This window comes from Herpailurus yagouaroundi, unplaced genomic scaffold (genome assembly GCF_014898765.1).
Source record: "Herpailurus yagouaroundi ecotype Mexico unplaced genomic scaffold, PumYag 569, whole genome shotgun sequence".
In the NCBI taxonomy this organism is placed as follows: domain Eukaryota; kingdom Metazoa; phylum Chordata; class Mammalia; order Carnivora; family Felidae; genus Herpailurus; species Herpailurus yagouaroundi.
In genome coordinates, this window is record NW_024412786.1 from 1,817,598 (window position 1) to 1,831,502 (window position 13,905).

General features: G+C 49.9%; 1 protein-coding gene across 9 annotated transcripts in view; it reads right to left on the reverse strand.

The window, feature by feature from the left end:
- Positions 1-881: 881 nt before the first annotated feature.
- The window catches only part of SF1 (splicing factor 1), a 14,017-nt gene continuing 993 nt past the window's right edge, over positions 882-13,905 (reverse strand). Inside the window, exons 2-14 of one of the 9 annotated variants that reach the window (XM_040466025.1) lie at positions 12,572-12,700; positions 9,776-9,851; positions 6,592-6,744; positions 6,293-6,382; positions 5,758-5,941; positions 5,557-5,672; positions 5,319-5,426; positions 4,443-4,623; positions 3,907-4,180; positions 3,512-3,571; positions 3,226-3,405; positions 2,260-2,464; positions 882-1,824 (exon numbers count right to left, since the gene is read on the reverse strand). In XM_040466025.1, coding sequence (XP_040321959.1) covers positions 1,695-1,824; positions 2,260-2,464; positions 3,226-3,405; positions 3,512-3,571; positions 3,907-4,180; positions 4,443-4,623; positions 5,319-5,426; positions 5,557-5,672; positions 5,758-5,941; positions 6,293-6,382; positions 6,592-6,744; positions 9,776-9,851; positions 12,572-12,700 — 1,886 coding nt within the window. In that variant the 3' untranslated portion in view covers positions 882-1,694. Of the gene's footprint in view, positions 1,825-2,084; positions 2,465-3,225; positions 3,406-3,511; positions 3,572-3,902; positions 4,181-4,442; positions 4,624-5,318; positions 5,427-5,556; positions 5,673-5,757; positions 5,942-6,292; positions 6,383-6,591; positions 6,745-9,775; positions 9,852-12,571; positions 12,701-13,905 lie in introns of those variants that run through there. The other 8 variants (XM_040466029.1, XM_040466032.1, XM_040466033.1 and 5 more) reach the window with 8 other exon arrangements.

The following is a 13,905-nucleotide window of genomic DNA, read 5'->3' on the forward strand; positions in this document are numbered from 1 at the left end:
CCCAGGCCGGAGCTGCCCCCACCGGCCAGGTGCTGGGGCGGCAGGGGCGTGCTGTCCCTTAACCTCCTCCAAAGGAAGGAGAGGCTGCCAGGAAAGGCAGGCTCCACGCAGGCTCCCCAGGGGTGGTGCGGCACCGCGGTGGCAGCGGTCGGGCGAGGACCTCGCTGCCTCGTGCAGCCCTGACGTGGGTTTTTTTTCTGCGGCCACAACAGGCACCATCCACTGCCCCGCCCGTGAAAGAACAAAACGGCCCGAGACCCCTGCGAAGAAGTGCTTACAAAAAGTGCACATGGGGCACTTTTTCTCGCCCCCACCAACCCCCAAAGCCCGCAGCGCCGGCAGGCTGCAAGCAAGTCACGGGCAGAGAAAGAAAAAGCCACTTGGCGGTTTTAATTTTAGCTGCTCTGTGCCTCACAGGCAGGATTAGTTGGCTTGACCTTTAGTGCTGATGCCTCCCTAGGCCCAGGGCCTTGGTCAGGTGGCGGCTTCCAGGCAGAAGTCGCAACCAGAGCTCATGGGGGGAGGGGGGGGTGTGGTGTGTGTGTGCGTGTTGGGGGGGGGGGGGTGTCCCAGCCCCAGGGAAACGCTTTCAAAAGAACAGGGACCAGGGGAATGAGGGGTGATGGAGGCGAGGAGGGGGGTGCGAAGAACCCGAGTCTCAGCTAGTAAACCAGGGAGAGATGGCGGGACCACCCACACACTCAAGCTCCCACCGGCAAAGCCACACGGGGGGACACAGGTGGGAGGCTCCTTAATTAGTGTCCCAGCAGTCCCCCAGAAGAGACCGGGGCGGCTGGGGCCAGGTGCTGAATGGAGGTAAAAAAAGTAACTCTGGTGCTGGTGGAGGGAATCTAAGAAGAGAAAATGAAGAAACAGACCCAGAAAACCACACTGCTCTTTTATTCAATGGAACACCCCCCTTTAACGCAGTGTTGAATCATACACCGAAAAAAAAGCCCAGAGAAATTTCTGCAGATAAACCAGTGAAGAGAACGCGCGTTATACATTATTGTCAACATAATCACTCCATGAAGAGGGAAGGGGAGGAAAAAGGAAGTAGAACGAAAAACGAGGGGCTCAAACCCTTAGACACTGCAAAACATTCAGACGTTTGGGATTAAAATAAAATTTAAAAGGAAACCTTCCAGGAAGGAGAGGAACAAATGGAATCTGAGGCAGCTTAGATGCTCAGGGAGCATGGAAAGGACTCTCCAGGGTGGCAGACGAGCCCAACGTGGCTTGGGTGGCCCCACCTAACGCTGGCAGGGGTGCCGGGATAGGTGTCGACCCAGAACCTGGAAATGAACCCACTTCTCTACAAAGGTGGCAAAGACAAAAATCTCACACTACAGAAAGAACAAAAAAAAAAAGTCTCTGGGGTGGTCATGGCAACCTTGAAAATTTTAGAACCAAAGAACCCCCCCCTCCCGCCCCACCCCCGCAACTAGCCTGACATCAATGGCTAAAGCTTGCGCCTAAAACCATTTGCTCCCTCCTCTCCTTAGGAAGAGAAGAACAAGGAACGGAGAAAAAGGAAAGGAATCTAATTGCAGCAGAAGATCGGGGAAGAGCATCTCCTTGGACGGAGTCTGAAGAAAGGAAGAGATCAGGAAATAACAAAGGAAAAAGAAAAAAATTAATAAAAATTTCACGATATGGAGCCAGCGTGTTCCGATTCCGTCCACAAAAATAACTCAGGCTGCTTTGCCGAACCATCCTGTCCACCAGGGGCGCTGCTGAGGCTGTCTGCCTGGAAGGGTCACCAATGGGCGCGGAAAGTCCTCACTCTCATGGCTCGGGCCATCGCCGCCGCGGGGAGGGATCCTGGCGGCCCGGTTTGGGGAGAGGCAAAGGGAGTTGGGTGAGGAGAGAAAGAAGACAAAGAAGACACTCGATGCTACGGGGCGCCAGGAGAGCCCAAGCTGGCGCCCCTACTACCACCTGCCCGTTCCCAAGCGAGTCCTCAGTCGCTTGGCCCAGCCCGGTGCGTGCACACACACACATGCGTGCACACCAATCACATGCGTGCATCCCAATGTCTGGCTCCATATGGTGAGGTTCGGCGTGTGTTTAAACGAGACCAATTCTCTCTCTATATAATATATATTTTCTTAAAAAAACCGAGTCTAGTTCTGTGGTGGAGGCGGTGGGGGAGCTGGAGGCATCCCGAAGGGCGGCATGCCCGCCACCCCCATGCCCATCATGGTGACAAAGTTAGAAGGGTCCATGGGAGGCGGAGGAGGAGGGGGCGGGGCATACATCATGCCGGCGGAACCAGGCGGCGGAGGCGGCGGAGGGGGAGGGGCCCCGGGCGGCAGAGGCGGCTGGACCCCGGGGGGCAGGGGCACCATAGTGGGGTTGCCTTGCATCTGAGGGGCTCCTGGAGAAGCTGCGGCAGCCGCCTGCTGCTGTTGCCATGGCGGGATGGACCCTGTGCCAGCGCTCGTGGTGGTAGTCGTCGTATCTGGGGTGGTAAAGAAGCCCAAGGTCACACGCGCGGGGGCACACCGCGGCTCTCTGCGGCTGCTGCCTTGGGATGGGGGGGCGAGGGGCGCCTGCTCCTTGCTTGGCATGCGGTACGGTGGTGGGGGGCGGGCGGGCGGGGCGGTCCTGGTGATGGGGAGTGGAGGGGTGGGCAGGACTACCCTGGGGTCAGCCTCGAGGTCTCTGGGCTTAACAGAGTAAGCCCTTTGTCACCAATGCCCGTGGAAGGGCTGAGGGAAAGGTACCAGACACAAGAACCGGCTCTGACGTCCCTCCGCCCATCCGCCGCCACCACCGAACGGCACATTCAACCTCAAGGCCACAGCTACTCTCCCCACAGCCCGGTCCCATCCCTGCAGTCTCTCAGGCCCCAATCACATCCCTCTCCACAGCATGCAAGCACCCTCTCCACCCCGGCCCTCCGCACAGGCTCGGGCCAGCCACTGGCTGGCAGCTCACGCAGCCCACCGAGAGCCTGGATTTCCGGCACCCTACCTACGATGGCAGGTTCCCTCCAGGTCCCCCAAGACCTCTCCCCAGACACAACCACGCCAAACATCAGCTCTCTTCCCCAAGATCCCCAGGAGGGCCAGGAGGCCCTTTCTGTTTACACCCCCAGCAGAGACCAGAGTCTCCTCCCAGGGTGTCCGCCTGCCCGCGTGAGCTGCGAGGTTCTCTTGTCCCTCTCAGCCCCACCTCCCCATCCCACCCACCCCCACAAGCCCAAAATATTCCACTCACTTTGCTGCCATGGCAAGGGGGTACTGGAAGCCATACTGCTGCTGGGCGGAGGGGGTGGCGGAGGCTGCTGCTGCTGCTGCTGCCATGGGGGAAGAGGGCCAGAGGGAGGGGGCGGGGGCTGCCCACTGGGAGGCGGCGGCGGCGGCGGCATCATGCCCATAGGCGGCGGTGGCATCATACCTGCAGGCAGGCGGAGGCAGGGGTGAGGCCTCAGGGGAGGAGAGACCGGAGACCCCACTTGCGCCCAGGGCACACCCCAAAGGGAGCAGGGGACAGGCTGTGTTACCTTTTCCTTGATGCAGGCGATAGACCCCAGAGCCCACAGGCGTACTTCCCAGGTACTGATCTTGATGGAAGGAAAGAGCAGGGACTTAGCAGGACATTGGAACCAGCCAGAGAAGACGCCCCCACCGACAGCTCGGTCGCTCACAGAGCCTGCAACCGCTACCGTTCTAAGAACAGTTCTAGGACTGTTGCCTTGAAGAGGGAGGCCTCTGTCTACCCCACACAGAAAACACTTCCTGAACCAGAACAAAGTCCTGCTCCTTCTGGAGCCCGAGCCTTGGCAGGAGACCTGGTGCGACACCCAGCCACTCCGAGGGCTGCTTCCGGTTCGCAGCAACCTGATGTAACCCTTGCTTATCCCAAAGCCCCAAGGTTTCTGGTCTGACACTTACTTACCCATTGGAGGAGGGCCATGATGCCCAGGTGGGTGGGGGCCCTGGTTCATCGGTGGTGGTGGCGGCTGCATCCAAGGGGGTGGGGGTCCATTAGGGTTGTGCTGCATGGGATGTCCACCGTGCCCACCTGTCAGGCTGGGTAACGGGTGTGGGAAGCTGTGGGGGCCACCTCCGGGCCCACCAGGACCACCTCCGTGCATGCCGTGGTAGGGCCGACTCTCTGAAGGGCCCGAATTCATCCAGGGTGGGCGGCTCTGGGTGGTGGACATGAGAGACTACGTGAGAGCATTTCCCGCCAACGTCCCTGCCTGCTCCCCCTGGTGGCAACACTGTTCTTTCGGCTCTGTCAAGAGGTCCAGAACCCGAAGACGGGATCTTCCCAAAGCGAGAGATCCCCAAACATCCTGACATCCGGAAGAACAATGTTGCCAGCCACGTCCGCCAACCTGCTCTACCCAGAGTACCTGGCCACAGCACCCCCGTCTCTGAGGAAGAGAACGGGGGACCGGGCCACAAAAACCAGCCCCTGAAACTCACCGGGGGAGGTGGGTTGTTGGCAGGAGCAGCAGGCCGAGGCGCACTGGCCAGGGGCGTGGTGGCAGGCCCAGAGGTGGAGCCCACGGATGCTGGCACAGGGGCTTCGCCCAGTTCAGCCATGAGGGACAAATACTCTTTATCCATCCGTGCTTTATCCTGAGCTGACTGGGGGTCACCAGGCCTGAAGGTGGGATAGGGAATGGAGAGAGAAAAGAGAAAAAAAAAAACGCCTTCATTATTAAAAAAAAGTTTCACGTTCTGAGAAATTGACAGAGTTTTGAGGAATCCAACGATCCTTCCTCAAAATAGTCTCATCCAATTTTCAGTTCTGTGCCCAGCTCTGCATCTGAGATTACCACGCGGATCTCTGCCACAACAGAGAAGACGGAGATCATACGACCACGCCAGCCACGGGAGCCAGGAAAGCACAGGCTCTTCCAAAAAACAAACTTGCATCAGATCCTACATTCCCAGTTTGAGGAAAGGAAAATATATGCAAGACGAGAGCACCTGCCAGGTTTTCCAAAGTAAAAAAAAGGAGAAAACTGTTGCCATCAAGGGCTGGTTCAAAACCGGTCAAGAATCCAGACTGCTTAGCAGCAAAAAGTAGTTAACACTGAGGCACAGTATATCCAAAATGGAAATTTCCAGTGTTCCTGAACTCAAGACGAGCCACAAAATACAGGTGTTCTGCACAAGCTGCTCCTCATCATCCTGGGCTTTAACATCACACCGTCACAGACCACATTCACAGAAAGGGAGCATCTCTCTGGTCCAAAAGTTAATAGGAACCAACCAACAACGTGCTAAAAAAAAAAACAAAAAACAGTTTCGTACACCACAGGCTACAAAGAAGCTCCAACTCCAGCCGCTCACCTTTGGAATTTACAATCGGAAGCAATATGGCCAGCCCCTCCACACTTGGTACACACTGTGGTATTGGTAATGCTGCGGGTCTCTGAGCTCTGCCAAGGTCTTAAGATCCTGTCAAGGAAGAAAAAACAAACACACACAAAAAGACAAAGTCATCTCAAGAGCCACGGTCAAGCTCCCTACTCCCACAGGTTCTTTAGGTCCGAGTGCACTCTCCCTCCCTTCAAAACTGATGCCACACCTGTTATCATCTTCTCGAAGGGTCCCATTCAAACGGGCCAACTCCCGAAGCTGCATCTTCCGTAGATCATTCTGGTCCTCGGGGGTCTCAATACCCTGCTTCAGGATGTTTCTTATCTAGCGGAGATGAAACAGTCAGTCATGTAAGCACCGGGGCCACTGTATGACTTCTAGCAATAGGCTTCCTTTCTGGCTGCCTCACCTGTTCCACAGCTTTCTTCACATTCTCCATGGTGTTGGCGGTAACCAGGGCATGAAGTGGTTCATCTTCTCCAGGCAACATCTGGCCATCTTTGCGCCCAACCTTCCCTTCTTTGACAGACCCTTTTCCCCGAATCATAATCTTGGCGTTACATTCCTTCTCGATGTTCTTCAAGGTGTTCCCTCTATCAGAGGCAGAATGAACGGAGTTTTTGTATTCGCCAGGCCAAGTTCACATGCCAGAAGAGACAGAGCGGGCTGATCACACTGGCAGAAAGTGTGACAGCACGGAGTTGGATTTTCCCACCAAAAGCTCCATGACCCCCAAGTGAAGGCCGGCCATAGCAAACGATCCCCAAGATCAGACTTCTCTGCAGTAAGAGGCCGAAGTTAAAGAGATTTTCTCACAGAAAGGCGTGAACTCCCACCCAAAACGGGAAGGCAAGCTATCAATTGTACCCAATGGGGCCTAAGATCGATCCATCTCACGGGGTGTCAGGAATGACGCACTGTCCCATAGGACAGCACTTACTCACCTGGGCCCAATCAGCAGCCCCACAAAGTTGATTTCTGGATACTCATCTTGTGGAATCATTACTTTATCGCTCACCCGTGTTGCTGGAGGTCTAAGAAAGAAAAGACTCATGGACTCTGCGTGTTTCTGAGACGGGACACCGACATTCCACAGCTCTTCTAAACCTGAGCTTGCTACCATGTGTTAATCACACGTGATTTGGGGCAAGAGAGGAGACATGGGTACCAAAACGGTTCTACCACCAGCTCACACGTGGCCCACACGTGCCCTTGTCCCGGACCGGCCAGCCCCTCTGCTTACTTGTAATCTGCAGGCGGCTTGAAATCAGGGTTGAGGGCAACCATCTCCGTGATGAGGTTGTGCCGCTCCTCTTCGAGCTTTTTGCGGGTGCGGAACTCGCGGGTGTTAAGCCGCTTCCCCTCGCTATTGTAGATGGGCTCAGGGGAAGGGGACCTGTGGGAAACAGAGCCCCGTTATGGCTCTGCCTTCACTTTTCTCATCCCACACGGGCTAAAATTAGTCTTCCCCAGCCCCTCTGCCTCTCAGACCCTAACACAACACTCTTCGGAGGAACCGACCATAACGTGTGCTATTCAAGATCGTGTGGAGTGGGGAGATGAAAGCTGGCTTAGCATAGGGGGACTGGGGTGTGTGTGAGAGAGGAAAAAAAAACGGTCTGGCTTCTAATTGTTGAGAAGAAAAAAGTCTGTCCTTCTGGGGGGAAATCTTTGGACTGTAAATGGCAAGGACAGTATCATCTTCTGGAGTCTTCTTGCCAAGTATGGATTTTTCTTTCGTTTTTAAAAAAGCTGTACAATCTTACAACTCTACGAACCACGGAAACCCCAAGTTTAGGTAAAATGTGGACTCTTGCAGAGCTCGCGCCCTAGCAGGAAGAGTGTCTGCACCCCTACCGCAGAGTAAGTACGAGCTCTTTAACCCAATGCGACTGGGACTCAAGGCTGCTGCAGCTACTTGGCCCCACAATGGAGAGAGATGGTTCAAGGCTTCGTCTCTGCTTTTCCTTCAATGGCCTGGCTGGCTGTGTCCAAGGCCCAGGAGCCAACCTGTTTTCTGGCTGTTCGAGGTTGGGGAGTCTGGGTAGAGAAAACCGTTAAAGTGCTAAAGCAGCTTCTGCTAGAGGCTGCAAGTGCAGATTTGGTCAAGTACTTGTCTAGGGTCTGGACCTGCAAACGGCAAGGGGAAAACCTAGGATTCTCCACCAGAGTTTACAAGTCCAGAAAGCAGATTTTCTCTCTCTCATTTTTTTAAGGAGTAAAATGCTGTTGCTACAAGTAAAAAAATAGTAACGATAAAATGGTCAGTTTACCACAGCTGGATTTTGCGGTAATAAAAAAGAGAAGTTACGCTCCTAGAATTCTGAGTTGAGATTACAAAAAGGACCATAGCTTGATATTCTGAATGAAAATTTAGTAGCAGCTGCAAGAAGGGAAGAGATCATGTGGATCAGGTTATTAAAAAAACATCCTGAAAGTAGTCAAGACTCCTATACCCTTGGTTTAGTTGAGAGAACCTTGCCTAGTTGGAGAGCAAGGACTGAACTCGGCTGCTCCCACTGTCTTCAGCCTAAAGGGAACCATGTCATACCACATTACACACACGATGGAATAAAAGGTCAGGTTTGTTCATGGCTAATGACGACTAAATGACACCTCCGTTTCTAGCATTTATATAAACTGTTGACACAATCCAATGATAGTGAACAAAAGCAAACATACCCCAGCTCATTAGACTATCAGCTTACACATTTATGTCTATAAGAGATCTTAAAAACATTTTTAACTGTGCAACTTAAGCAACATCAAAATAGCAGAAAGTGGCTTGATATTGAGAATACACCTTCTTAAGAAATAACCTTATTAAGGTAAGAAACTCATGCAATTCCCTCCAACCTGGGCTCAAAAGCAAAACCAGTCAGGCATTAGGCCCTCTTTCAAACTGAATACAAGAGAGAAGAAAACTCTGCTCTGGTTTGATTTCTAACATGCTTGACATTTCTAATTCTCACCCCACAGCTGTCTAGAATGTAAGCATTTCTAGCTAATCAACAAAACAAGTTTTACCGGTACCAAATCGGTCATTTAAAAGCCTCCCCACAGTTTAACCTCTTCCCAAATTGTGGATGTGAAAGGCAATAGCTAATATTCTAGAGGTTAGATTGGCCCAACTTCTTCACTTCGAATAGGCATCACATAGATGAACTAAACTCTAATCCCAGTTCTCCAGGAAGCAAAGGTTTGTTAAAAATTCAACCTTTTGAGGAATTGCCTGGTAACCTGTTAGACATATTACTAAAGGGAAAAAGGCCAAAAAAAAAAAAAAAAGCAAAAAAAAAAAAGCACTGAACAGTTGTGGTCTACAACCTACAATGCAAATCTTGAAGGGGGGGAACAACACCAAAAAATATAAAACACAACCTTCCAACCAAAACCTACAGATAAAAAATAACAAATTCAATCATGTAAAATGAGAGAACACATGGAGAAATTAATTTGTTCCCTGGCAAATGGCAGCAGAAAGATGCATTGAGTGAGTGGCTTCTAAAACCATTACATCATCTTCCTGATTTAACAAGCCATTAATTGGGTAATAAAAGCCGAAAACACTAACTTTTAAAGGGAAGTGCTTTCAACTATGCTGCCTGCACTAAGAGAAACTTCACAGAGAGGGAGGCATACTGCCCTTCGATTAGACTTTAGTGGTTTCAAGTTCAACCAGTCAGTCAAATTCCTGGTTAAAAAGTTCATTTCCCTCAGACTTTTGACTTTTCAAAGGTGAGAGAAATGATAAACAGAGATGACATGACCACAGCTGTTTGAAAACCACACTCTTATAAAAAATAAAGGTGATTTAGGGTTGGTTGCTAGCCTTCCCCAGATAGGTGAGAAATGTTCTGGCCCCTCCCAATACCCCCAGGCAATGGCCAAGGCTGAAAATTCACTGGCAGTGAAGGAAGCTGGTTAGAAATCTCATCTATTTTAAAACCATCTCAAAACCATGAGGAGGACTGCAGCAATGAGCTAACCAGGTAAGAGTTTCTGGTCTGCTCAAACTCAGTGATGCTCAAAAATATTCTTAATCCCTGCATCGTGTACCTGTGAGAAAAACTCTATACCCTCGGCTTTCCACCACAGCGGTTACTGTAAAGGCTGGTGAACAGGCCACCTCACTGTCCCTACTACGGGTGGGTAAATCAGGTGAAAATCTACATGCTTACCAATTGGAAACCAGTTGTCCATTTTCCCGTTAACTTTTTACTCTGCTAGTAATTAAGTTGCATTCCAATTTTCTAACTGATGACTAACCATACGGATTGCTAATTAAACCCTAGGCCCAAGAGTCAGAGTATTAGCAGTCGTCTTACTATGATTTCTTTGAACTGACACAATATGTTGCCACCAGTAAAACGTATTGAGAAAAAGGTAAAAGCGTTACTGTCAGCTGGTTAAAACTGTTTCCCAACCTGTCCTCAGGGTTAGGGGGGATGCCCAGGTCTCCTGTGCGCAGTTTACGAGTCAGGTCTTCTATCTGCAGTTGCACTGGAAGAAACCAGGTTAGGAAAGAAAAAAAAAGGATGGAAAAAAGACAATGTTACCAAAAAACATCTCAAATCTCAACAACAAGCATGAAGAACTCGGAGACTTTGAAAGGGACGACTGATCAGTGAACACTCTGAGGCAAAAACCCCCAACCGCCTATCGGCAGGAGTCCATTTACATCTACAGGTATTTTTCACTTCAAAATGGTTATCACTTAAGGAAGCAAACAGTTTGTTGGAAGAGGGGTTAGCGGTATAGACTGTTTACTAAGGCTAACGTCAAAGCAATGACTCGGTGTTTCACTTCTCCCTCCCCCCTCAAGGCTCGCTATACGAATGGCACCCAAAACAAAGCATGTATGTTATCACCAATACCCTGTTCCCAACCAAATTACTTTGAGGGCAAGACTCTTGAGAGTTTACTTTTTGTCATTAAGTATTAAGCAAAGCCCAAAATGAAATCCAATTAACATGGGACAAGGAAAAATAGCAGTTGAGCAAAGATCATTTTCATTGATACCAGATTCAAAATTCCTTAAACAAGTAAGACATTTAATAACCAATCCAATACCTCATAAACAGTTCGTTATACATACTCTTTCCGTACAACCCGATCCGTACTAATAAGGATCTCCCAATACCTGTTGCTTTTGTTCAAATCTTCATATACCTTAATAAACCAGTAACCGTGAGATGTTAACAAGTCTGTCTTCAGACTCGCTCCTCATGAGGAGTGTAAAAGGCAGGGGGGAGAAAATAGAAGTGTGGGTCAAGGAGAATGTGTGTGGCCCTCAGACCTTGACAAATAAGGCTGTACGTGAAAAAGAGAGGAGGGTTTCACAAAAGCTCAATGACTCCAGGGAAACGTTACCCGGCTGATTTCTCAAGATAATGGAACTGCAGAGCAAGATCACTTTCTTCAGCGTGCTGAAGAGTCACCTGTGTCTTACCTTTGTAGCAGCTGAGAGTTGTGAGCAGGCATCTCTAGTAAGGGCAAGTCTTAACCGGGTTGGGTTAAAGTTGAGTTGGCTCCAAAAACAGGATTAATACAGGTCTAACCCAAGACATCCTTCTAATTTTAAATACATCCCCCAAGGCTATACCGTATATCCACTCCAACTCCAGAGAAGGGAAAATCCACACTCATATCAAGAGATGATACTTGGGGGCATCGTACAAGGCAGCGTGTACTATGAGAGACAAGATGAATGAGATCTGTGGATCCCTAAGCTCTTCTATGCCAGGAAAGTGCTGACTTGACGGTCAAGTATTAAGTTCAAGAACTCAAGTGAAAGTCCCCTTCATGGGAGCAGGCAGTCCTCCTAACTACGGTAGGGATGTGGGGTCTGACCCGAGGAAATAACTGGAAATTAAACCCAAAGTTTGGGATCTTCCTTGGAGCTGAGATCTATACTGGCCTCGGCTTTGACTCCATCCACTTGGATTATAGCTGTAAACAGCCCTTCGGGCTCAGTGCATTAACTCCCTACACAGGAAGAGAACTGGAGAACTGCAGAGAAGTTTGCTTTTCCCCATTTTCCAAGACTGCTTGTGTTTTGGGAACATTATCCCACTAGGAACATTTCGCAAGGTTGTAAAGACCCGGAACGATCCAGTGTGAGATGAAGGGGTGGGTGGCAGTAGATTGGAACAGTGGGGAAAGAAGAAATATTAGTACGTGAAAACAAGATAAACAATTCCGACACCTCAAAACTCTTGGCAGTTAAAAAAACGAGATTCAGATCCTCAAGAGTAACACATGCCAGCCTTGAAGCTTTTACTTATGAAGGCTCCAGACTCATAGGCTTAGGCAGCCTTTGCCCTAATTTACTCCAAAGGGGATGTTTATCTGGTTAGTAAGAAATATTTCCAAGTGAACTTTTCAGAGACAGCTGCAGATACATGAATAAAAGTGAAACTTGCATTAAAAACCTTGTATTTGAAAAAAGGTAATTTTAAGATTAACTTCATTTACATTGTGGACAGTCATTGTTAATTCTTGAAATTTCCCATCAGTTAAGATCTTTTATCCTATCACCTCATTCCATATCCAAGTAGTATCCCTTTCCCAGCAGAGTTCTTTGATAGTAAATAGTAAAAGAGCCCTCGTTTTAAGACAGCTCTCCAAAGACCAAACCAGAAAAGATGCTGAAGGAAAGGTTAGATTCAACAAAATGGTAAAAAGGGGTGCACTGTGAACACTTTCAGAGCCAGTCTTTGATTAAATTAAGGTTTTTTCTTTTCAGAAAGTACCTATAAAAAAGTAAAAGACCACATTTGAAGGGGAGGAGGAATATGAAATTATGGTGAAAACCCATGCTGTGAAAAAGGTACTTCGTTTATAATACCTGCAGTGTTCTCCACTGGGGCCGTGTCCAGAGAGGCAGAAGACACTCACCTCACAACTGGCAACGAGCAGCAGCTGAAAAGGGCAGGTGGGGTGCTGGACTGGGGGCTACCCTCACTCCTAAAGTGGGTCCCTCTACCTTCCTGGCACTCATGGAGAACACTGCTGTTACAGACAGACCAAAACAAGGAGCTGCAAACCCAGGACTTAACACAGCAAAAACTGATGGATTACGTCAAAGTCGAGAATGAACACCTGATACCTCATCTTAAGAAAACAAGACTTTAAGGTCTCAAACTTACAACACGCAAAATGTCGCTCAGAACAAACTGTAACAATCTGAAAACGCATTTGGGTGCAGAACGTGTATTTACCTATATAAGCTCTTTCTTGTTCCCGAGTAAGTCCGGGGGGGATAACCGTAGGCATTCCTGGAATCACCGTCTTCTGTTCCATCGTATCTTGGTTCCATCGGCTCCTCTTCCGCTTCTTACTTGGGAAGTCTACAGGCAGACAAGGTCCATCAAATGCAAATATAAACCAGCGAATTATAAACAAGCAGATCAGGACACTGCACACAACCTCCGCAGACCGGGAGCCTGAGAACTTGACCTACGACATTTTATAAACGGCAAAAAATAAAAACAAACCCGGGAAATCAGAGACACGTAGCCACTACAAGGGTATCTGGACCTGGGTCCGAAAAGGTAACATTTCACATTTATAGTATGTCCAGGGAAACTGTGAGGTACGTAAACAATCTAATAAATCTCTACGTCTAAAGTTTCAGACCTACATCAACCGTGGATATCGCAGAAGCCAAAGTATACTGAATAATCAGGCTCGTACAATAATATTGAAGAAACCGCTGTTTCTTCCCACGTCCCCCTCCCCACCAGTCACCTTTCCAAATTGGCCAGAACTCAGCGAAACCAATGATTTACTAAGTGAAAAAGCCCAACTTTTCAACAAGATTAGTTTTTTCTTCATCAGTTTGGCCAAGATAAGCAACCTTCCTGGCCAATTCGACACTCAGTATCTGACGTATCAAAGATTCAACAAAGAGCAAGCTATACGACAGCCACCAAGTCCTCCTCCTCCGATACAACGGCGGGAACTCCCTACACTTTTAATACACACAGGTCAGTTCTACTTCCCAGGGGGTGCAGGCCCAGGGGCAAAGCCCCAACACTAAGGGGAAGCATTATCAGACTTCTCTACAGTAAATGAACCGAGACTAGGAAAAACTTCTCTCCCTCCAAAAGGAGCATAGGCCTCAACCGCACCCTGAGGAGTTCCAAACTTTCTATCACTGTAATGAAAACCTTGCCTCGCTGTAGAAAAAGCCGCCTCCTTGCTACTTTTCTGCTTTTGGGGGACCGGTCTACAACCAGGAAGGAGGCGCTCCACGTCATCAGTTGACCCTTTCACGCTTTCCTGACATGCACACCCACCACCCCGTCCACCAAATCAACTCACTCCACGCCCTTCTCCTACACCAGGGGCTAGAACACAACACAGACCACCCCCCCCCCCCCCGCCCCGCCAGATTTTAGTCGGGCCGCGGAGCCCGGCCACCACACTGCGCCTGCGCACAGCAGCCCTTCGCCCTCCCCGCTCCCTCCAGCGCGCGTGCGCACTCGGGGCCCAAGAACCGGGCCGCGCGCCCCGTGGCGCCTCCGCCCGGGGCCTCCCCGTGCGCGCGCGC